The sequence below is a fragment of the Copadichromis virginalis genome, linkage group LG19, assembly GCF_057382275.1.
Source record: "Copadichromis virginalis isolate Kocher_CV1m ecotype Utaka linkage group LG19, C_Virginalis_male_GT1.1, whole genome shotgun sequence".
In the NCBI taxonomy this organism is placed as follows: domain Eukaryota; kingdom Metazoa; phylum Chordata; class Actinopteri; order Cichliformes; family Cichlidae; genus Copadichromis; species Copadichromis virginalis.
In genome coordinates, this window is record NC_140636.1 from 1,670,758 (window position 1) to 1,696,166 (window position 25,409).

The 25,409-nt window shown below is 37.7% G+C and overlaps 1 protein-coding gene across 8 annotated transcripts in view; it reads right to left on the reverse strand.

The window, feature by feature from the left end:
- Positions 1-5,488: 5,488 nt before the first annotated feature.
- nrxn3a (neurexin 3a) overlaps positions 5,489-25,409 on the reverse strand; it is a 209,377-nt gene continuing 189,456 nt past the window's right edge. For 3 of the 8 annotated variants that reach the window (XM_085440780.1, XM_085440779.1, XM_085440777.1), the window contains 2 exons: positions 19,363-19,450; positions 5,489-7,470 (listed from right to left, as the gene is read on the reverse strand). In XM_085440780.1, the coding sequence (XP_085296906.1) occupies positions 7,166-7,470; positions 19,363-19,450 (393 nt within the window). In that variant the 3' untranslated portion in view covers positions 5,489-7,165. The other 5 variants (XR_014916650.1, XR_014916648.1, XR_014916649.1 and 2 more) reach the window with 4 other exon arrangements.

Consider the following 25,409-nt stretch of genomic DNA (forward strand, 5'->3'; position numbering starts at 1 on the left):
TTCTTTTATATGTTGTCTCTGCACCCAGTGCACAAAAAAGTCCTTTGCTTCAGCATTTCAAATAAACAGTATAATGTGTTTACTGCAAAACTTCAAAAAATAGAGTAGTTTACATCCAGGGATCGAAGATGCATCCATCACTTTCCTCTTATCCTCGTCAGGGTCGGGGGGTGGGGAGCATGTCCCAGGCAGGCTACACCCTGGACGGGTCGCCAGTCTGTCCCAGGGGTGGATCGAAATTCTCCTTTTCCAGAAATCCAGAAAGGACATTTTATAATGTTTTATTTACTTTCAGTGGGACTTTTTTTTACTCTCCAAAAATAAATATGAATTATGAACTCGTACTGTGAAGCTGGCCATGCAGATAAATAACTGCAGGAGCCATTTAAAAAGTCCACACACCAAGAAAGTTGTTAGACAGAGGGGATTTTTTTCAAACTTCTATTTCCTAATTTATTGAGGAATCTTAGCAAACGTATTAACTAAAACTAAAAAGTAGATGTGTGATATGTTGGTAACATGCAGCAGGTTTGCAAAATGAGGTGAAATCTTGCGGACACTCACCTGATCTACTAAAGCACAATCTTGAGAAGTCATTGATCCACGTTCTTCAAAACACTGTGTGCAAATCAACCTCTAATATTCTCTTCTGATGATAATGAGTCCCTCTCAACATCAAAAGTACAGCTTCATTTGTACAGCTGTCGTCAGCAGCCTAAAGTAATAATTATAAGAAATGCTTTCATATAACAGCTGCTCCACCACATACTGCAGTTCTGGTTTTGTAGGTCAGGTACAACACTGACACCATGAGGTCAAGTGGGGTCATGTACAAACCTGGTTGTTTTATTTTTGTTTGATAAGAACATTTTCTTAATCTTTGTCATTTCACCATCTGACAGAAGTTTATTTCTTATAAAGGATGTTTTACACCTATAGATGAGCACAGCCAGGTGTCAAGAATTAGGAGTTTGGTTGTTTCTGCTCTTGATTCACTTAAAGCTTGTGTGGTGAACATACAAACCTGACAAGCACACATTGTTTGGGCCTTTTAAGAATGTTGTTAGCATGTTTGGATAAATGTCAAAGACTTCAAAGACCGGGCTCTAGGCGTCAAGGTCAAGGTCAAGGTTCTTTATTATTTGTCACATGCATAGTTATACAAGTATAACACACAGTGAAATGTAGCCTGACACGCTCCTCGACATGTGCAAAACAATTGGGGGGGTGTAGAGGAAAAACATTATATATATATATATATATATATATATATATATACATACATATAGTATATACACTGGGTGAATGTGCAGTAGTAGCAGCAAGCAGGTGAATTCTGTACATTAATATGAATAGATATCTGACTATTTTACAGGATAGACAATATAAACATATTTAAAATTAAAGGAATTGAAATGTACATTGTGCCTTGGTTTAGTGTCTGGAAGAGTCCTGTCTCAGTCAATTATAGATGATGTGAGAGGGCGGGTGTGTGTGTTTAGGGCACGGATGGCTTGGGGATAGAAGCTCCTCTTGAGTCTCTCTGTCCTTGCCCGGAAGATGCGGAACCTTCTACCAGATTGCAGAAGTTGGAACAGTTTGTAACAGCTGTTGGAACAGCGTGTGACAAAAGCTGCAGTCAAGACTAACTGCTTACAGTGAGCTTCTGTGTGTACACTCACATCTATTAAAGCACATCCTGGTTGAATCAAATATTAATGATCCTGTTTGTTCAGCTTCACTTATTCAGTATTATTTAGTAGCATCTCCTTATTTTCTTTTCTCATTTCATTGTATCTATAGTGACCCAAATATTCTGACGAAGCTTACATATAATGTCATAGAAGTCCAAATGAATATATACTGATTATATACAGGACATATTGTGTTTATATATTGGACACATTTATGGGCACACTGCTAAAAGAATGTGGTTGTATACGACTCATAGTTTTAGATTAAGATTCAGGCTTTCATGGTCCCGGGTCTTCTCTTGTTTTCTTGCTTTTTCTCCCTCATGTCTGTGTTGTTGCACACGTGTTTGTTTACAAACGTTCCCACATCCTTATTAGTCACCCACCTGTCAAAAATCAGCTGATTAACTCACCTGCTCCTCATTGGGTCGTTGTGGCAGCTATTTCTATTGGTATTCTATTGAACACGACACAAAGCCATCTTTGACAGGCACGTTAGAAGCATCTCAACCTACTGTGGTTTTGTACAATCCATCCAATCCACCAAGTTTTTATCAGAAGCGATTTTGGTTGAAAAATGATGTCCTGGTTCAGCCAAAGAGGATAGATAACGTTTGTTGTACCAACTCTTTGTAGCTCGATCAAGTCTTAAGGACTGGCTCTGGCAGTGATTCTCCGTGGATTGTTTCCTCCAGCATGGTGGTAAATTGCCTCCTCTTGTTTGATGTTTGCCTTCATATGTTCTGCTTGGTTTTCATCTGGTCTCTGGTTGACTATAGAACTTACCTGCCTTGTCCCATGGCAGTTCTGTTCACTGCTAGACCCAGTCCTTGTTGTTCTTGCAGCTATCCACCTCACTCCAGTAGATACTACGCTTTGGATAAGCAGTTGAGAGTGAGCACTGACAGTCCTCTCCCTCTCAAGTACCCTCCCTGGACCTCAACCTCAGACTCTTCATTTATAGTAACGGAAGCTGATGAAGGCCTCAAGTATAGCAATGATTTAGAAATACATTAGCTTTCTCTTATAATGAAGAATGCATTTCTTAAAAATATGACTGTTAGCATGTTGTATTTCCATAAAAGCAGAGGTTAAAGTGGACCGGCACAATCTGGAACAGCCTTCCAACACATTCAGGTAATGAGCAATTAAATCTGATAGGCAGGTGAATGCATACTACTATTGAATTAATTTTTCATGTGCTGCAGCTTAGCAGCCCTTCCAGTGATAGCACTGAGATACATCCTCTGTAAATAAGAAAGTAATGACATCCCACAGCTAGCTTACACGTCCAATGCACCCTTTGTTCTTCCCCCTGAGGTGCAGATATAAATAAATTTGAAGTCGGAGTATTTCAGCATTTAGCTAGTACTACAAAATAAGAGCAAACATAAGCAGAGTAACATTTTTTTAGAGCGTCAGGTAATTTCAAATGTAACTTTTCAAACATCTCAACAAATGCAGCCAGTTTGGCACAAAAAGTATCTGTTAGCCAATGTTTAATGCTGCTCGAAAAAAAAGTGCAACAGTGAGAGATGAAGAAAGACAGGACAGGACATTTACTGCAAGCTAAAGTGGTTAGTTTGCATTACTGTGGTGAAATGCACAGCGATGTACTGTGATGGGACTGGAGCAGGAGCAGGCTGTGGCGTTCATGGTCAATATTAAGTTACATCACGGATAACAGAAATCAATTTATACTTAAGGTAAAGACCAAGATGATCCAAATGTTACCTCTGGTAGTACCTTTATGCTCTCGGAAATCAGTCATAAACTCATGTAACATGTGGTTACATCTTGTTCAATTCACTTGCTTGAATCCACAAAGAGCAGTGAGATGGGAGTAACAGAAAACTGATCACAGCGTGAACACAAAACTCTGCTTAATCTCACAAAGAAGTTGTTAGGACTTAATAAATGTGACGGGTTTTGCCCCCATGCTGCACTGCATACCCAATGTTAAGGTTAAACAGGTAAAATGTTAAAAACAAGCGACCTATTCTCCAACGATATCTCCAAGAAGTTTCACCCTCAAAACAGTGATTAACCTGCAACACTGAAGACACCATGAAATAATAAATATGGAGTTTTCTGTGAGTTGAATATGATTCGACCTAAAGCCACAGTTGAGTATCTGTCAGCACATCGAGGGCTGATCACCTTTAGCGGGCCCGCCTTGAGACTTACTGGGTTGTAATTTTCCAAAGGCTCATATGTCTACAACATGTGGATATTGTACTGTGTACCTGTCTCACGGTCTCCTGGGGCCTGTACTGATAATTATAAGTTTTTCAGAGGAGAACTGCAAAAATGATTTGGTAAGCATACAGTTAAAGGTTTAGTGTCATCACTAATGATCAGTTAAACTGTGGGTTTTTTAGAGGTAACCAGAAGGTGTTAATTTTAGCTAATAGAAAAATTAAAGATAGATTCCTTGTCAAAAAAAGAAAATTACAGACAAAAATGACATGAATAAAAAAGTTTTTCGATGCCAGTAACTTCTTTCAGCATTGTTGTCATGACAATTTCAGTGTCAAAGAAATGAAACAAACAAAAAACCAAAACAAATATACAACATAGATGATGATTCACATAGAATGCTCAAAATGCGTTGTCTCCTTATTTTGCCAGGCACTTTCACAACCTCAGTCTCAGTTCTAATTTCCTATTCGTCAGAAGAATGTTAAATGCTTATTGACAGTGGACTCATCTCTGTGCTTGTCCTGCTAGACCTCAGTGCAGCGTTCGATACTGTCGACCATAATATCCTATTGGAGCGATTAGAACATGCTGTAGGTATTACAGGTACTGCACTGCAGTGGTTTGTATCATATCTATCTAATAGACTCCAGTTTGTGCATGTAAATGGAGAGTCCTCTTCACACACTGAGGTTAATTATGGAGTTCCACAGGGTTCAGTGCTAGGACCAATTCTGTTTACATTATACATGCTTCCCTTAGGCAGCATCATTAGAAGACATAGCATACATTTTCACTGCTATGCAGATGACACCCAGCTCTATCTGTCCATGAAGCCAGATAACACACACCAATGAGTTAAACTGCAGGAATGTCTTAAAGACATAAAGACCTGGATGGTCGCTAACTTTCTGCTTCTTAATTCAGATCAAACTGAGGTTATTGTACTCGGCCCTGAAAAGCTTAGAAATATGGTATCTAACCAGATTCTTACTCTGGATGTCATTACCTTGGCCTCCAGTAACGCTGTGAGGAACCTTGTAGTCATTTTTGACCAGGACATGTCCTTCAATGCACATATTAAACAAATATGTTAGACTGCGTTCTTCCATTTGCACAACATCTCTAAAGTTAGAAATATCCTGTCTCAGAGTGACGCTGAAAAACTAGTTCATGCATTTATTACTTCCAGACTGGACGACTGTAATTCATTATTATCAGGAAGTCCTAAAAACTCCCTGAAAAGCCTTCAGCTAATCCAAAATGCTGCAGCAAGAGTCCTGACAGGGACTAGAAAGAGAGCGTGTACATCACCCATACAAGGCCTTGTCTAAGAGGAATAGTGCTGTATTAGCCCCACAGAACAGTTTACTTGTGGTTCGTAAGACATTTGAAAGTAGAGGCAGAGCCTTCAGCTTTCATTTGAGGAGAAAAGCTAAAAGTTTTTATAGTTTTTAAACTGTTTTCCTCTAAGAAATAGTATGCCTGATTCTGTGATGAGATTTGTGGTAAATGTCAAAACGGTACAGTATTTTAGTGAAGACTAACGACAGTGAAGACTAACCATATTTACCCAACGAGTACAGTATAACGTCTGAAGAAAAAAAGTTTTATTTGTTATCAAACTGATGGAAAAAGGTTATGAAAAGTAACAATTGTGACAAAAATGTGATTTCTAAGAAAAAGACTGCACCTGGTGACTTAATGACAATGACAGGTAATGGAAACATAAAAGGACAATTGAGCAATGATTTATGGTCCCACAGAATTTGTCTTTCCAAACTTTGAAGGCCCATTCTTTTGTTGTCTCTTTGTCATAAATCTGATGTTGTTCTCTCCAAAAAACTTAAAATGAAACTAAACAAATCAGTACTGTCACCCAGAACAAGAAAGTCATGGTACAGAAGAAAGGGCACGTTGTATTTGTCGGACAGTAATTAAATATTCATGCAACTTTAGAAACATCTCTTTTTAGATTTCTAGGCTAACAATACATTTTATTCTTTATGAATAGCAATATGATTCTTCACATTCTCGTTAGAGTCTTTCTCCATGTAAATTAATAACAGTTAATAAATTTCTCATGAAATCTGTTGATAAACCATGTGTTTAGTCTGTACAATAGTGGTACTAAAAATTACAACTGTCATGGTATATGTACAATTTACTACCTACAAAGTACAACAGATAGCATGTAATAAAATATGTAAACAAATTTCTTCTTTTTTGACACAGTTGACTGCGATAGCAGATAGAATTCACACTTTCAACATTAGATTTATTTCTGTATACACATTTGTTAACAGTGTTGTAGTACTGCATTTGTCTTCTTCCTGACACCTCCATAAAAAAGAGAATGATACGCAATGAACCAACACACAATTTTGCAAAGAGAGAAGACCACCACTAGCTATGCGTCGATATTAGACCTTTTTCTTTTGCAGATTTTTCAGCAGTTTTCAGGGGCTCAGGGCAAGTCCCAATCTAATGATGACGTTTTGGCTTGTGCATTAAAGAGAACGTGGTCCAAGTTGAACACTGCATACTGGACTTGTGCTATACCATATGAATCAGGATGGCATGCATTTTACAATCACGTGTTTCTTACCGAGAGAACTGGCAAGCTCTCTCCACAAAGCTTCACTGTGTCAGCCAGACAATGAGAATAATTGTGTTCTGAGGTATGCCCTCTCCATTAGTTTATACACAGAAATCATTTTCTTTTCTTGCTGTTCTTTTGTTGGTTTCTCATTAGCCTGGAGCAAAAATAGTTAAGACACAGCACTTATTTATAAACCATAAAAATTGGTAATATTTTGATACAAGAGTCCTTTATTTTTACAACCATTGTGTGCCTGACCCCCTCTTGTTAAGCACTATGTTGTTTACATGCTGAAAAGGTGTAATTTTATGAGCCTTTTGTAATTAACAATTTCACAAAAAATTGTTTAATGCCAAGGATCACGTAGCTCTAAAAGTCACTTAGGAGAATGATGCTGTGAAGTATTTCTCTACCAATAATGTCTCTGACCAGATAGAAGAGTAAGGTCTCTAAAGTTGCTATTTAACCTTGTCATTAAGCTTTTGCTTAATAGTAAGTGTGCTTTATGTTACAGTACATATCATCAGTTCAACTACTCAGCACAGTATAAGAATTTTCAAGTTCCATATTATACCATCATTTGTCATAGCTCCTCACGAGGAAACTGATAAGTAAAAGTTCTCTTAGTGCTCTCTTTCTTCGCTCTCTCGTGTACACGAAAGTCTCACAGTCACACATAATACTCCTTATCCTTGTTTTTCTGTCTCTTGTTGCTGCCTTTCAAGCTTTGCTGTTTGTCCTTCATGACAGCGCCATTGCTCTGCACAGCCGAGTTGGTTATGTAGTTCCTGCTCTCGTCCACCTGGTAGGAGCCTTCATCCCTGTTCCTGTACTTATACATGGCATATAGAAGGATGAGGATGCACAGGGCAGCGGCCGCCACTATTCCGATGACCATCCCGGTGGTGCTGCTAGATTCGCGGACCACTTCCGAGGGCCCTGGAACTCGCCTGACGCCTGGCTCTGTGGGAAGTGCTGTGGGTATATTACGGAACATTGGGGAGGTTATTAATGGGCCCCTCAGCTTGGTGCTGTCTACCTCAAAGGATGTGGGCAATGGAAGCAACGCTAGGTCGGGCCGGGGTTTTAGCTCGCGGTTATTCGTTTTGCCAGCTGGCTGTTTGGAGGGTTGCGGTGGAGGCAGAGGTGGTGGTGGTGCGGCTCTGGTCGGCGGTTCGTGCTATGGCGATAGTGGTAGTCCTACTGCGTCTGGAGATGGAAGGTTTGTTACGTATAAAAGTCTTGGTTGCATTTGCTTTGTAGTCACCTTGAAAGCCTGACGTGGACAAGGTCTTATCTGTTACCAAGAAGAAGGTTGAGTAAAAATCTTCATCATCAGTAGGGTGGCAGCTTAGACTTGAACGCTTTCCCAGAGCCATACCCCGATATCACCAAGCCATCATCATCACAATCATCGCTGCCTCGGTCCGACAAGCAAGGTAGCCCCGCCTCAGTGGCCTTGGACAGGGACTCTTTGGTGGTCTCAAAATGGTGAGGAGTGGGTGGTGGGTTGAGGGAGTGGGAATGAAGGGTGTACAAGGAGCTACAGAGGGGTGCACTAATGGATCCTCAAGTATTTTGACGACTAACTCATCTCCTGGGGTTAGAGACACACATGTAGACACGTTAGAGGGCAACGTTTTATTAAGACAGTGCAATGCATTTGACACACCTGGACTCACAACACCTCATCTCAAATCAATGATCATGACTTGGCATATCGGTTTCTAATAAATCAGTCAAAAGTGATGCACATTTATCTTTGAATCCTGCTCTAAGTTCCAAAGGAAGTAAAAATGCATGACTTATCTATCTTTGTTTAACAAACTGAAGAACAAGTTATTTCTGCAACAAGAGCAGGTAGGTGCTGTTTGACGCATATACATAGAAGATACCGTTAATAATGTGTCCTCAAAGGTGATTTCTGTCAATGGAGAGAAATGATCCACTTACTAATAGGGATGGGTACCGGTATCCGGTGCCATGATGGCACCGGTTCTGACATAAACGGTAGTAACCAGACCAAAAAGCAGCGCACATTTCGGTGCTTTATTTCGGTGCTTTTTTTTCCCTGAGACGTCACACACTTTAGATTCTAGCCAATCATTTTACCTTTGCAAGCGTAGTAGGCAGGCCCAGGTACGTACGTTCTTTTAGAGCAGAGCTACAGATTAAAAATGCCCAAGGCGAAGCGGTCAAAGTCTGGCTGTACTTCACAGCAAACGATGCCGACTCAGCACCCTGCAACAAGTGCTTTAAGGTGATACTGTGCAAAGGAGGTAACACCTCGAATCTGATGAAACACCTGGCGATGTATAGCGTTTTGTTAAAAGCCGAGAAATGCGCCGTATTTGATAGCTTGAGTGCGGGTGTGGTGCCTGTTATCAGACCCGGAGTTAGCAACATCTCCCAAGAATCCGAAGAGGAGAGTCCTGGCCCCTAGCCCTGCCAGTGTAGCAGAAATGATGAGGATGATGATGCAGCAGCAGCCGTTCTTCTCTGCGTGAGTAGCTTAATGTTGTTGGTGTGTAATTTACGTTGAGTAGGCTAACCACGTTATTACATTAATGCATGTAAGGTGAACTAGCAAACATCATCATAGCTACATGCGGCTGTCTTCTTGTTTGATGGCAGATACTCCCTTCACCCTGGCCAAAAAGGCTAAAATGACCAAAGAAAAAGAGGGAAACAGCTGAACATGAGAGGTTTTTGGACAAAGTTTGTGTTTTTTCCATTGTTTAAGCACCGATTCGAGCACTGTTTAAGCACCGGTATCGGATAAAACCTAAACGATACCCATCCCTACTTACTAACCACATTTAACAAACTCTCCGGTCCTCAGATGTAATCCATTACATTTTGTCATGCTAAATTGTGCTAAATGCAAATTACTTAAATCATATTTAGTTGAGTCGTTTTATAAGATACAGTTTTTTCCTAAAGAAAGTAAGGTAAACTGATATATCAAGCCAAAATCATTTTATCGCACATGCAATAAAAATAATTTTGATAAAACAGATGATGCCACTATATTTCCTCCTGAAAACATTGGGAAAGGCTGAAAAATCTAAATAAAAACACAGTACAATGATTTGCAAATTATTTATAGTATATTAAAATATTCACTTTGAATTTCATGCACTTCAAGATTGGAAAAGTTGTTGAACAACAACAAAAAACGAAACAAAAACACCTAATCAGGTTATCAAGTAACATATGACTGTGTATGTAAATGACTGTCTTGGGCCCACACTCATTTGAAATAAATGCAAAGTGGAAAACTGTGCTCTGGCCTGACTGCTTAACAGTTCTTTTTGGAGAGAGAGGCCATCTAGCTTGTTATCAAGCACAGCTAAAAGCCAGCATTTGTGATTGTGCAGGCATTGGCATTGGTTACTCGCACTGTAAACATGTTTACAAGGTATGGCATCAACCAGGCAATATTTATTACAGGAAGTCTTGCTTATTTCAACAAGTCAGTGACCACACACCTTGCACGTTTTGACATGGTGTACCAATTTTCAAGAACGAGCTGATGAAGCTCGGCTACAAAGTGGGGTGAGGATCAGTGAGCAGACCTGAGGTATTTAAACTAACCTGAGGTGTTAGTATTAGAAAGAAGAAGGAAAATGCCAGTTTAAACTGTTTGTTTGTTTGTTTTTCATTGTTGTTGTTGCAAATCATTGCATTCTGTTTGTAGTTACATTTCATACAGCATCCCAACATTTGCAGAATTGAATTTGTACAAAAATAGGACTGATAATATTTTACACTTTGTATAAAAGAGTTTGATGTACTTATCATAGTCTGTAATCTAAAGCTGGCAACAGTCGGAGTAAACATCGAAAATGCGACTGTTACACTGACATAAAAAGTCTCCATGCAGTAGAGCACCTGTATACAGTTGTTGATGCACATACCAAATTAGATGTCAACTAAAAGCAGCAAGTATGCAACTCACAAATAATCACAAACACAACATCCACAAGCACAAAATTTAAGATGATCATTTCTATAAAACATATCCAGGGTTAAGAGATGCAGTTTGCAAGATTTTAAAACCAAAACCTGTCCTTAAGATCATTAGCTTCTAAAAAGTGTTACTACTGTATATATATTACATACACATATTCACCACTAATCAGTTATTTCTTTGGATGAGTAGTAGTACAATACCTGCATTTTAAAAGTCATTTTAAATTTATTAACGCTTATTCTGCATGAAAGTATTCTACAACCGCGAGGATATTAACCAAAAAGGGAAATTTACACTAATGTGAACCTAATGCTTTGACTCTATCCAGACGTGAGAAGTAATAAAGTATACCATTTTGTTACTGTACTTGAGTATTTATTCCTCTGAAACATTTCTGAACACTTTCCACATTTTCAAAACAGGCTTGTTACTTTTTGTTTAAGATATCTGAAGGGTTTTACTTCATCAAACAAACTGGTGTGAGCCTAAACCGTTAATGAAAGGCAGTCTTTCATGTCACGTCATGTTATGTCAGTTAGACTAAGTGTGTGTGTGTGTGTGTGTGTGTGTGTGTGTGTGTGTGTGTGTGTTGCATGTTAACAAGTATAAGTGGCTTTTACGGGGCATCAAAATAACAATCCAATATGGCTACATATAAAAGGCTGTTGTCATAGTTTAATTTACTTATATCCCTAAAGGATATATATCGAAAGGTTTCTGAGAGCAAGTGCCGGCATAACAGCTGATCGATACTGTAATGCAGAATAAGAAACGAATAAACTCTTTAAAATGACTAAGATAGGATAACCTTTATTAATGCCACACGTGGGAAATTTGAAAGAGCCAGTAAGCTACTAATACGGATGGAAGAAAGCAGCTAATTCCGAGTATATTAATGTAAAATGTCACCTTGCCAGTAGTCTGACACACCTAAAATGAAACATTGGGAAAAGCCTCACATTTTACAAACTGCATCTTTGAAAATCAGTGCAAGGAGAAAACGTACAGACTGGATATCGTCAACTTACATCAACAAATTGCCCACGTGAGTTAGGCATGAGGAAAAGAATTTACAAAGGAAAAGTTGGGTAAGACTGTTGGATAGCCACTGTTAAAGGTCATTTTTATCCATTGTAGATTGTGTTCTATCTTAAAACGTGACGGTACAGGGAGGCAACAACACATACAACCACACCACATAACATAAAAAATAAACACCATAATACTGTTTTTTATCTTTTGTTTTTTCCTGGTAAATAAGTTGTTTTGTACAAAAAAATCTGTGTATCTTTTTTTCATTGCAAGAGACTTCAGTGACACCTAAAATCTATTCATGTTATAGTTTTTGCTTAATTTGACATATGTTCTTTAGAATGGATGGATGACTTTATATTGTAAAATCTCTAAAGACAAGGGAAAGGGTGAAGAGGGATTGGGACCTACGAACATATTACATAGGAAATGAGGATGATGAGGGTGACAGTGTAAGTCAGTTGCCATGTCCATGTAAAGGCAGTACGAAGCGGTCGGGCGGCATTAGAGCTTTGGGCTGTAAGGAAGGGATGGGGATATACAAACAATGAGCAATATACATGCCCATCTACAGAAAAGAACAGAAAAACTCTAACACTGACATGTCTCACAAACCCTAAACTGCAACTTCTTAGCCATGCAATTCATTCGTTTGTTTGTTTGTTTGTTTCATTACAGTCAAAATATTCTTTCTTTCTTTTTTTTCCCTCTTTTTTGTGAAAAAAGATTGTAAAAAATCTGAAAAATGGAAGAAATGTGACAAGTGGATGTGGAACTGCTTCACCTACTAATTTGTGAGTTTCTGAACAGGTTCAAACAAGTCGGACTTTTTTGCCATCTTTTGAATGTTGCTTTCATTGTGACTTAGGAGAGCTTAGTGCTGAAAGTAAAACACACAAGCTAGTCGCTGTGAAGGAGTTCCAAAGCCCAAAAAGTTAAATTATATGGAAATTGTTCACAAAATAGTAATTTATGTATTATCTGATTTCAAAAAGAAAAACCATAAAAGAATAGAAAACAGACTTGTAAAGCCAAAAACATATTCAAAACCAATTGGATAAACTACCAAAAATATGACCAGTTAAAAACTATCAAATGAAAAATGTTAAGATGGAAGAACGAAGCCATTTAAAATTTTGCACACACTACAACCAGATGCACACAATAGAAAACAGACACTGCTGAGAAAGGTGCTCGACTGGACGACGGGCTCCTCTCTCGTGTGTTTCTTGATGACAAATCTATTTGTAATGTTAGTTTTTAAACATGAACCGGCCGTGCAGTCTGGGTGTACATCGGAGAGCGATGGTACTGGCTGAAAATGGGTTGTTATTAGAACTCTCCTTTGGTTTCGTTTTAGTTGTACTGCAGGATGTTGATGCATGCTTAAAGTAAGTTGCATTTAGGGAAAGTAGAAAAGAAACGACACAGCAAACTGGGCGCAGGTAGGACTGACCGATGTTAGAAGAACAGGAGACAGACGCTGTGTCCCAATCTCATAACCAGTGAAGTTTAAACAGGAGTTTACACTGAAAAGAAACGTGTGCTGCAAGGTTGCACACAGCCAAGCTGCAACTTTGGAAAGCCATTAGCAGTTCCCCGATGTCTGTTCATTCAACGTCCAATGTATCCAGGACGCAAACTCACATGACGAGTTTGTCACTTTAAACAATCCCAATAGCCCCACCCCTCCAATCACCAAAGAAAATAGTTGTATAGAGTATGCAATTGGGACACAGCTCACGTTGAACTAACAGCAGTGTGTGAGAAACAGAAACAAGTAACATAAAACATACATTAATAATGTTTTATTAAATGTGGAATGCATTTCATTAGAATTTAAAAGACAAGTATAAAGCTGATATCCATTAGACTGTGCATGTTGCAAAGGTGTTCTCCAGAGGGGGAGTTTGGGATAAATTGCTGCCAAGCCAAAACTTATCTTATTAGATCAAACAAGGATCTTAAAGTAGCAACTTGGACAACTTTGGTCCATGCTGGGTCAGCACTCCAAATGTTCTCGTGAGAAAACAGGTGAATTCCTCAGTCTAGTTTAGGAATTCTGCCTCGAGTGGAGGACTTCAAATATGTCTTGGTTAGCTTCATGAGGGGGGGAAGAAAGAGCATCTGTGCTTATGTGGACACTGTAGCAGACAGCTGTGCAGAGAGAGCCAGGCTTTTGCACGGTTTTTGATTTAGAACAGATTCATGTTACACTCGCACCTATGTCCACCAGCTGTGACTGAAAGAATGCAACTGTGGGCACATGTGGCAGAAAAGGATTTCTTCCAAAGGGAATCTGGCCTTTTATAGAAGCGCGAGAAGCATGTTGAAAGGTGTGGTCATTCAAGCAAACACAGCTCCTTTTCATTAAAGCAAGAGCCGGTTGACGTGGTCCAGGCATCTGACTAGCATGCTTCCTACTCCTTGTTGAGCTGTTTCATTCATTTTCTATTGAGACGATAGGGTGGTGAGATTATGTCTGACAGCTGGCTTGGGCCAAGAATGTAAGGTCTGGGAATCTCTGATTAGACTGGTGCCTCTGTGACCCAGACCTGATGAGGATGGTAAATCAATATATGAACAAAACACTATGCATAACTTGTCTTCTTCCATCACGACTTTTTGCTGCACTCACTGTGAGTTTAAACTGTAGAGCATAATGAAAGTTGACTTGTTGTTCCTAGAGTATTTAAAAGTAGAATGGGAGGCAGAGCCTTCAGTTTTCAGGCCCCTCTTCTGTGGAACCAGCTTCCAGTTTGGATCCAGGAGACAGACACTTCACTGTTAGGGTTAGTCACTCTTTCTTATTCACTGTGGGTTTATACAAGACTTTATTCATTTGTTATTATTAATCTCTGTCTCTCTTCCACAGGATGTGTTCTTTCCCGTCTTCCTCCCCTCACCCAAAATCAGTTGGGGCAGATGGCCCCGCCCCTCTGTGAGCCTGGTTCTGCCGGAGGTTTCTTCCTGTTAAAAGGGAGATTCTCCTTCCTGTGGCCAGGAGCTCGTTCTTAGCGGAGGTCAACTGTGTTCTCTTTTCTATGAAAAGTCAGCTCATGTTTCCCTGCTTTAATGTTTTCAAGATGAAGACGCAGCAGTAGGAACTCTTTGGTTTACATTAGCGTCAGCAGTAACTTATTTGCTTCTTTCTAGTTGTGTTGCTTTTGACAGACAGATTGTACTGCCGCAAATATAAAAGCAATCGTTTCATCAGTGAGCTTAAGGTTTAGTTACAGTTGTGTTACTTCTAGAGACTTGAAACAAAAATCCTAGAAACTGTTACTTTAAACCTTAATAAAGCATAAAACTGTAAATGTTACTATTGAGAATAGTAACATTTACAGTTTTATGACTGCAATCTTGGTTTAAAACTTTATTTATTTAATGAACGAAACCACTTGTTTTAATTGGGATATAGTTTTTGTAGTGTCAGAATGTTTGTTGTCCTGTATCAATATAACTACAGTGAAACAGAAAGTACAATATGTTTCCGTTTTAAGGTTTGATATATCAAGACATTAATATCGTAGGTCTGTTCTGAATTATCCCCATATATCATCATACGGTCCTCAGTAGATTCTAAAATTATTTAAAGTCAGATGCACAACAAAACGTGACATATTATACTGTGCTATTAGTTATCAAAAACTAAGCAAAGTGCAGAAGCAGTGTGTGAAAAAAGTACACCCAGTGATTCAATACACCTTCAGTAACAACTTCCTGTGCAGCTTTATCAGTCTCTCATATTGTGATGGAGGAATTCTGGCCCATTGAAGTTTTTAAACATTAGTTTATACATAAATAGTGTGTGAATGTGAGAGTGAATAAATACTGCAATTGTGAAGCGCTTTGAGGGCCCCGAAAAGCGCTTTGTAAAAGCAATCCATTATTATTGTTATTATTATAAATCTCTTGGCACAGCCTTTCAGTGAGGAGTTGTGGCGTTACGCTGGGCCGATTCGAGACCTTTGTTCCCATCTTCTGTTGAAGGAATACTTCATTTTCACACGCTGCTTCTGCATTTTAGCTCAATTTGCACAAAATAAACAATGATATAGTGTAATATGTCATCTGATGACATTTATGTCTTTCACTTCTACATATCGTTTTACGTTCAGAAACATCCTATCGTCATTGAATAATTGCAGCATTTAAACATATATAATTGTAACTTATTCTACAATTCTCATAAATAGAAATGATTATCATTTGATGATACAAAAAAATAAGGATATCAGCTTTAAACCTGTAGTGTCATCTGATATATGAGTCAGTATTATAACTACATGTTTTTCCATGTAGGTCAAAATTGAATTCGACATGAATTCCATAAGATGGCAAATCTCTGATTAGCCTGAACTAAATAAACAATGTCAGAGGTTGTAGGAAGTCAAAAAAAAAATATTATCATGAGTCACGCTTCAGAAAATGGTCAACACCTTTCTGTGTGTGATTTGTGTTTGAGTGCACATCCAGCATATAGTCTCTAAACCCCTCCCTTATATAATAATTTACTTTAAAATGAACCCTTTAAAAAAAGGAAATTATCATTATTATTGTTAAATTTATGGCTTTGCTTTTATCTGTTACTTTCATTTTTATCACACTGGTTGATTATGGGTGAAATCCATTGCATGTGGAGCCACAGGATAAGAAAGTAAAGTCACTAGAATAGCAGTTATCTGAAGACCACGAGAATTTCCCAAAGATCCTACATTATACTGCAACAACTACCCTAAGGAAAGATATTTTTCTGTTCATAGGCCAAAGACGACTTCATCCTGGTAATAACTGACAAACCTTTGTGATAATCAAATTAAAGAGAAGAAGGAGCCTAAATATCCAAAAGCAAGTTTGATGCAGCCAAGATCCCCCAGATAATCAAAACATCAGAAGAAAATGAAATGCTTAAATTGATAAATACTGTCTCCAAAGGTAAAACCCATCGAGACTTGCTGGGATGTACGGTCTTAAAGTACAACCTATTTTTGAGCCAAACTTTCCTAAATGTGTTGTATGTACAAAAACACTATTTAACATTTTATTTAATATTATTAAATAATACTTAAGAGTCAAAGAGATTTTATTCTGTATAGTTCAGTAAAAACTAGAGAAGAATAAGGAACCCTATGACAGAATGTAAATGCATCTTTAGCCGAACCCTGCAATCACAAACTAATATTATATGATCCAAGTTATTTTTTCTCTACCCTGTTTGATAAAACAATTATTGTTGCAACATTTTTGGCATTTTTCATAAGAACAACTGGACAATTAACTGAAAATGCTTCTCAGATTTGATCTAGTTAGACATGTTGAGTCAGAAGTTTATGTTTGTCTCTAGTGCAGTCTCATCAGTGAGTGATGCTAGCATCTTACAGGATTTAAATGAAGGATTAGCACAATATTTGTTACTGGTTGTTGGCCTTTTTCATGGAAAAAATGTAACCTGCTTATTTGCACACTGAAGGTTTTTAATAGTTTGCAGTAAAACCATTTAAGAAGCCCTTTTAGTTGCCATCTTATGAAATCAACTGAAAGAAAAAAAGGAAAACGGAAAATTTACAACAGAGAACAGAATCACTTGATAAATTCTCTAAACAAACCAGACAGACAACAGCCACACGAAGAAAAGAAAAGGAAAGAAAAAGAAGAAAAACACTGCGTTGAGTGAGAAAGATGACCATTGATGATGATGCAACCACAAAAAATGGCTTCCAACGTAAACAGAAATGCAAACAAAACAACCAAGTTTGTGTAATTGCAGGCGCATGGTATCAGTCAAAACACATGCAAGAAACGATCTTCCTGAAGTCAATGATTTTTAGAGTTTATCATACCATGATAACAATGATCGCTTAAGAAAAGAAAATGAAGAAAGCAGAATTTGTGGCAAAAAGTCCTTTTTTGCCATCAGCACCAAAACATGTTCAAATGTAAAGCAGCTTTAGAAAGGAAGTCAAAGCAGGACGGCAGACTGGTTCTGCCGTCAGTCTCGTGTGGACCTCGGTATGTTCAGGATTAAAACGTTGATGGCAAGAAAAGTTTCTTTTTTCTGCCTTTGTAGCTGCTTTGAAATAATAAGGTGATGTGTGTGTGTTTTCTTTTTTCTTTTTTTTTTAACAGCTGGAAACAGTTGTCACCCACCAAAACGTCATGCCACACATGATGAGGCCAAAATACAAAAATGCATTTTTAGACAACTGGCGAAAAGGCGGGAATGAAGTCTTGGCAACAAAACTTTAAAAAATGCAAAACAACCAGAAAAAAGCATCGACTTAGAAAAAGGAGCAAAAGAAAAGTAAAATCAAAGCATGCAGCTGTCAACGTCAACGTGATGTCCGGGTTAGAATGATGTGAATTTCTGTGTAAACATATGATTGGATGACTGGGGCCCTGTCTTTGTCTTTCTTCACAAATCCCCATGGATCTCACCCTGGACCTGACCGTTTTAAACCCATTTAACAACAATATTTCACATACTCTGAAAAAATTTGGGAATGACCTTCAGTAAGGGCATATGTTGTGATGAACATCATCTTTCCGGATTAGGAATCACACTATATCCATTTCCCTAAAGGGAACTTAAGAAACGGCGTAAATGTTTCTTTATCACACTATCACCTCCAACATTTGTGATTTTATAGATATCTCGACTGTTTTAACATGCAGTTCACACCCATAGCTCCACTTTGGTGGCATTACGTTTACTATTTGGGTGAAAATCAACCTTCGCATCGACGATTGTGCTGTAAATGAGACACAGAACCTCCACCTATTTACATCCACCAGATGACCTGTTTGGGTGTTAAAGGTAGAGTCAGGTTTAGTGTTACAATAAATCTTATCACAGAAGCACTTTACTTGAAAAGCAACGTCTTTTCCATTTCTGAAAATACTTTTTGGTGTGTGGCTAAGATGTAGCTTACCCCAACTCCTGAGTGACCTGGTGGATGTTCCTGTGATCATATTAAAACTAACAACTTTCAACTTTTTATCTACCTAAGAAATACGTGTCTATGCTTTTGTGCCATAGCAAAAATATATCTGTTAACTGTCCACTACAAAAACTGAAATATGGAAATTCCCAAACTCTTTCAATTTGAGTGTTAAGTTATCGCAACATTTTATTTATTTAGTCGTTTATTTTAAATATTTAGGTACAAAAAAGACAGAATAACAAGTACACCTAAAAGCAAAAGTGTAACCCAAAAAAAGAAAAACCTGTACACAGAAATTCAATGATATCTGTTCTCTAGCACATGTACCAATGCAAGCCTCTAAATCTGGGAAAGCACAAATAGAAACCAAAATTAAAATACATTGATGTAAACTAGACAACACTTTAGCTGAACACAAAATCTAAAACCAAAAACTGTTCAAATGTACTGTTTGAAACTTAAAATCAACAGAGCAATGAATGGCAGAAGCAATGGACTCAAACATGATGTTATAAGTTCAGCATCAGTACAGAGAACATGGTTCACCATCATACAAACTCGGCATACTGGTGATGACATGGACTAACCCTCATTTTCCCCCTTAGCAGACAACAATTGAATGTACATTGGTGACCATGTTGACTACTTTGTATAACCCCATGTGCAAGTGTAGCTCATGACCTTGATACATTAGCACTGTGCTAAATTAAGATTCTGAATGTACAAATACATTTGAATACCCAGTTTTCTTACATTAAGTATTGCTGAGGAATTGGGCTTAGCTTACTGTTACCACCTTGGCCATTTATTAAGATACACTTTGACTGACCATGGGGGCGTGATGCTTTAAGGATACCTCGATCCTCTATTGCAGATGAGTGACAGCACATAGAAAGCAAGCAAATGCAAACTAACCTAGCCCACCTGTACGGCTAGTTTCACACTCCTCCTCATCTTCATCATCACTCGAACACTCGGCAGATGACCCAATGTCCTCTTGGTGCTTCAGGGCCAGAATGTTGGTCATCAGAGACACAATATCCATAGCAAATATACCAAAACAGCAAAGAGCCACCAGAAGACACAAAGTAGCGCATAAAGAGAGGAGAAGAATATTTAAGACAAGTTAGAAAGTGAATGCCAATCACAGGAGCACAACAACGAGCAAAAGATCTTAAGTCAAGGTTCATCGTTTTTCAGAGCTTTCAGTTTGTTATAGTTTTTTCCATGGCTCAGCTGTTATTTACACTATTTTGTTGGTGGCGTTCTAATTAAGATGGTCTTTGGTGTCGAACGCAAATACCCTCTTTCATACTTCTCCAAACATCTACTGTCTCCCAAATTTATTTGGACTTTTGATGACTTTAGGGTCTGCCCCGTCTATTGAATGCTTTGGAGTTATGCTAAGTCTACACTGGGTGCAAAGTCCTCTGCTATTAGGTCAGGCAAAGTTGCTAAATGTTATTTACTTTCTGTAGGCTCTGGGTGTTATATACCTGACATATACACAGAATGACCTCAGCTGGTGGTTCCACACTTGAACCTTTCTTCTGTTGCCTGCTTGCCGGGTAATATAACTTCGGAACTGGTTCAGTGCTAGGACCAATTCTGTTTACATTATACATGCTTCCCTTAGGCAGCATCATTAGAAGACATAGCATACATTTACACTGCTATGCAGATGACACCCAGCTCTATCTGTCCATGAAGCCAGATAACACACACCAATGAGTTAAACTGCAGGAATGTCTTAGAGACATAAAGACCTGGATGGCCGCTAACTTTCTGCTTCTTAATTCAGATCAAACTGAGGTTATTGTACTCGGCCCTGAAAAGCTTAGAAATATGGTATCTAACCAGATTCTTACTCTGGATGGCATTACCTTGGCCTCCAGTAACGCTGTGAGGAACCTTGGAGTCATTTTTGACCAGGACATGTCCTTCAACGCACATATTAAACAAATATGTTAGACTGCGTTCTTCCATTTGTGCAACATCTCTAAAGTTAGAAATATCCTGTCTCAGAGTGACGCTGAAAAACTAGTTCATGCATTTATTACTTCCAGGCTGGACGACTGTAATTCATTATTATCAGGAAGTCCTAAAAACTCCCTGAAAAGCCTTCAGCTGATCCAAAATGCTGCAGCAAGAGTCCTGACAGGGACTAGAAAGAGAGAGCAGATTTCTCCTGTTTTGGCTTCCTGTTAAGTCCAGAGTTGAATTCAAAATCCTGCTCCTCACATACAAGGTCTTAAATAATCAGGCCCCATCTTATCTTAATGACCTTGTAGTACCATATCACCCTATTAGAGCACTTCGCTCTCGCTCTGCAGGCCTACTTGTTGTTCCTAGAGTATTTAAAAGTAGAATGGGAGGCAGAGCCTTCAGTTTTCAGGCCCCTCTTCTGTGGAACCAGCTTCCAGTTTGGATTCAGGAGACAGACACTATCTCTACTTTTAAGATTAGGCTTCAAACTTTCCTTTTTGCTAAAGCATATAGTTAGGGCTGGACCAGGTGACCCTGAATCCTCCCTTAGTTATGCTGCAATAGACGTAGGCTGCCGGGGGATTCCCATGATGCATTGAGTTTTTCCTTTCCAGTCACCTTTCTCACTCACTATGTATTAACAGACCTCTCTGCATTGAATCATATCTGTTATTAACCTCTGTCTCTCTTCCACAGCATGTCTTTATCCTGTCTTCCTTCTCTCACCCCAACCGGTCACAGCAGATGGCCCCGCCCCTCCCTGAGCCTGGTTCTGCCGGAGGTTTCTTCCTGTTAAAATGGAGTTTTTCCTTCCCACTGTCGCCAAAGTGCTGCTCATAGGGGGTCATATGATTGTTGGGTTTTTCTCTGTATCTATGAAGCTCCTTGAGGCGACTCTTGTTGTGATTTGGCGCTATATAAATAAAATTGAATTGAATTGAATTGAATAGATGTTGTAATGTACAGATGATCTGAGTTCAACTGAAAGGCTCTGCAATAGAACCTTGAGTTGAGTTTTTTTTGGTTTTTTTTTTTTTTTTTTTTTTACTAATAAACAAAACTCATATAAACATTTGAAAAATAGTAGTTCTACCAATATTATCTAAGGGTTCCTAACATTAAATACATTCAGATGGTTTTACATTTAATATCAAAGAGCAGCTATTCCATTTGCATCAGCTGACATAAACCCAAGCAGGGCAGTAAGAGCAACAAGCAAAGAGTAGTTCGGCTGTTATCCTTGCCCCAGTTTCTTTTTAATCTTTTACACCTAAATTTGGCACAAAAGACTCTGGAATCTACCAAACCATGCCAAGCTGTGAATGCCCACGTCTTTAATATTGTGTAACGGTAAACAGATACTTTTAACATAGGTTAACTGACAGATGAGCTCTTTGCATTAATGCAGTTTTTACTTTTATTTCTATAGTGCTAAATCATCACAAGTAATCTTCACAGCAGTTGCTCTGAATCATATTAAATCATTAATTCTTTTTCATCAGAAGAAAAATCCTTTAAAAATATTCAATATTTAAAAATATTTCATATTCTAAAATCTGTCAAGATACTCCAGTCGGTCTTTCCCTTCTCTCCCTAAAACGGGAACAGCAGATACACAAGCGAGATAATCTGATACTACAACACAGCAATGAGACATTCACTTTCAGCTGCTACTACTTTGGATTAGGTTCAGATAACGTGTAAAACCTTTGAAATTGTATCCAGACTATAAGCTGCACATAAAGCATGAATATAGATTCGAGTCTGTAAAGTAAAGCCGGTGGAAATGCAATAAACCTACATTCTTTTTAATGACCAGTAGGCGCTGACTCTTCTGGTTTCAAAAACATTAATAGTTGTATGATATCTATGGGAGGTGGGCTTTTGACTTTTTTGCTCTGTGGCCTCAGTTAATATTTTCCTTATGTTAAGTTTTCTTCTTCCAGCTGCACCTTTTAGTGGTTGCCACAGTGGATCATGTGTTCACCTGCCTGTTTCATAGTTATATTGAATCTACCTTTTTAAAAATTATGGTCATTATTGGAGTTAGACACGACTACACTGCTATAGTCGCTCGTCAATAAGCATTTGATTTTTTTTAATAAGCATAAATAGAAGCAGCTTGCAAAGAGTTGGCTGGCGGTACATGGCAGACTGCTGCCTACATTCTACTCTAACTGCTAACTTTAGCCACCATTTGCATCCTTTTTGGCCTCATAGAGCCATGCTTGCATAAACCAACGGATTATACCAATACATTTGGAGTCAAACCCATATTACAGCAACTGCTGCAGGACTGCAAGGTATGTAAAACCTTTTTTATTCCTTAAGTTATATTTAGCACCATGTGACTTGTAGTTATTAATCTATGTTACATACTGTCAACTTACACCACTAACAGAGTAGCTAACAGCAAGTTAGTAGCTAATGTTAGCTTAGCTAATAATACTTAGAGTAGTTCTAAAAACTAAGGTTGCATAAAAGTGATGCTGTCATGAAATAAGCTGATCATTAATATTGTAAATATGGACAGACAACTAGATGTGGTTAGTTATACTTTCAAATAAGACATAGTCACCAAAAAATAAAGCACTCCAGTTTTCAACAGTTTAGGGTGGAGGTTTAGTGTACTCAGAATATAGCTATCCACCCCCAGCTAGATCTATGGATGGCAGTGCAGGGCGATGGTGTTGCGCCCCCCCCCTGAATTGTACAAGCAGGGGAAGATGGATGGCATCTTATTTTTGTATACAGGACATTTTAAAAATGTGCTCCACTTTCTTTCCTTCTTTCCTGAAATAGATTGACCGTATTATGTGTTGTCATCCATGTGAAAGAGCGTTATCTAAACTCCAATACGAGTCTAATGTAATCATATGTGTTATTCTTTTAAACTGAATTATTTGCATTTTGCACAAGTGTTTCCGGTTCATTACTTATTTCCTGATGCTTGTTTTAATTTACGATCATTTCATTTCATTTCATTTCATTTCATTTTTATTTATTTCACACTTGGTACTACAATCAAACAAAACAACCACATCTTCTGTCAACAAAACACAACAACCATGTGTGAAAAGGAGCAGGAAGAAGAAAATATTCTTATTAAACCCTGCCCCCTATCTACCATCGAACTTATATCACCGATGGGCACCAAAAATCAGGAACAAACTAATATTGACATTTCTCTCCGGTCGAATCCCAAACCAACATCACATTCATTCGCATTCTTCATACTGAGTTATCGTTTTAAACATATAACACTTTTTAAAACATTGTAAATTTATACAATTCTTTAAATTATAATGAAGTGAATTCCACAGTCTTATACCCCTAACCGTTGTGCTCATTAATCTTTGTGTAGTCCTGGCTAACTGATGTTTAAAATAAAATTTCCTTCTATTCTCTTCTCCCCTTGAACACATCAAAAATACTCTTTGTAACTTAAAAGGCAAAATATTATTTTTAGCCTTAAACATAATTAATAATGTCCGTAATTTCACTAAATCTCCTAATTTTAATAATTTTGATTCTATAAATAATTTATTTGTATGTTCTCTATATTTAACATTATGAATTATTCGTATAACTTTCTTCTGTAATAGGTTTAAAGGTTTTATGGTATTCTCATATGTATTCCCCCAAACTTCAACACAATAGTTGATATATGAAAAAAACAAAGAAAAATATAAAATACGCATTGTTTTATAATTTAATAAATCTCTTATACTACCCAAAATATAAATACTTTTGACCATTTTCTTTCTAATATGTTCAATATGAGATTTCCATGTCAAATTCTCATCCACTATTACACCCAAAAAACGAAATTCAGTAACTCTTTCAATCAATTCTTCCTCTATAAACATAATGACTTTATCCTCCTTTACACGATTGCCAAATATCATATATTTCGTTTTTGTCAGATTCAAAGATAATTTATTTACATCAAACCATTTTTTTATTCTTAACATCTCAGAAGTCATAATTTCAACCAAGTCTTTCAAATTCTCTCCAGAGCAATAAAAATTTGTGTCATCTGCAAATAAAATCGAATTTAACCTTTTAGATACGTCACAAATATCATTAATATATAAATTAAAGAGTTTAGGTCCCAAAATAGAACCTTGAGGAACACCACATACAATCTTCAGTCTTTCAGAAGTATTGCCAAAATAATAAACATATTGCAACCTATTCTCTAAATAACTCATTAACCAATTCAATGCTACTCCTCTCACTCCATAGTTATACAATTTAGAAATCAAAATAGAATGTTGTATCGTATCAAAAGCTTTTTTTAAATCATGACCATGGTATTAAACTCCTGCTTGTTACACAAAAGCTTCCACAGGTGTTTCCTGGTAGTCATTACTATTCTTTAAGTTTGCTTTAAAAGGTTATTACATGGTTATTAATATATTATTAAATGGAAACAGGCAGTTATGCATTTTGCAGCGCTGTTTCCTGCTTATTACACAGAAACTAATAGCAATATTTCCAGGTAATAATCACACTTCTTTAAGTTAGCCTTAATGGGTTATTCATATGTAATTAATTGGAAACAGGTAATTTGCATTTTGCAGCTGTTTCGTGCATATTACACAGAAACGACCATGGGTAATTGAGTGTTAATAACCACACAATTGCATTCTTGTTTCTTCCCTGATACCTTACTATTACCACTTTATTACCGAGCTGTATTTCCACATTATTACCCTCAGCTTTTGGGCTCTTATCATCCAATTACATAAATTTGCATGTAATATTACTCAGTGTGAACACTGTTGCTACCAGACTAATATTACTTGGATACTAAGTGGTTATTACTTTGGCAATTGCATGGTAAAAACTTAGAAATTACCACATTATTACGTTCTTGTTTCCGCTTTGTTACCCTACTATTACCACTTTATTACCGAGCCGTGATAGAAAGTGCAACCAAATGTTAATGCATCAAATCATGAAGGTTGAAG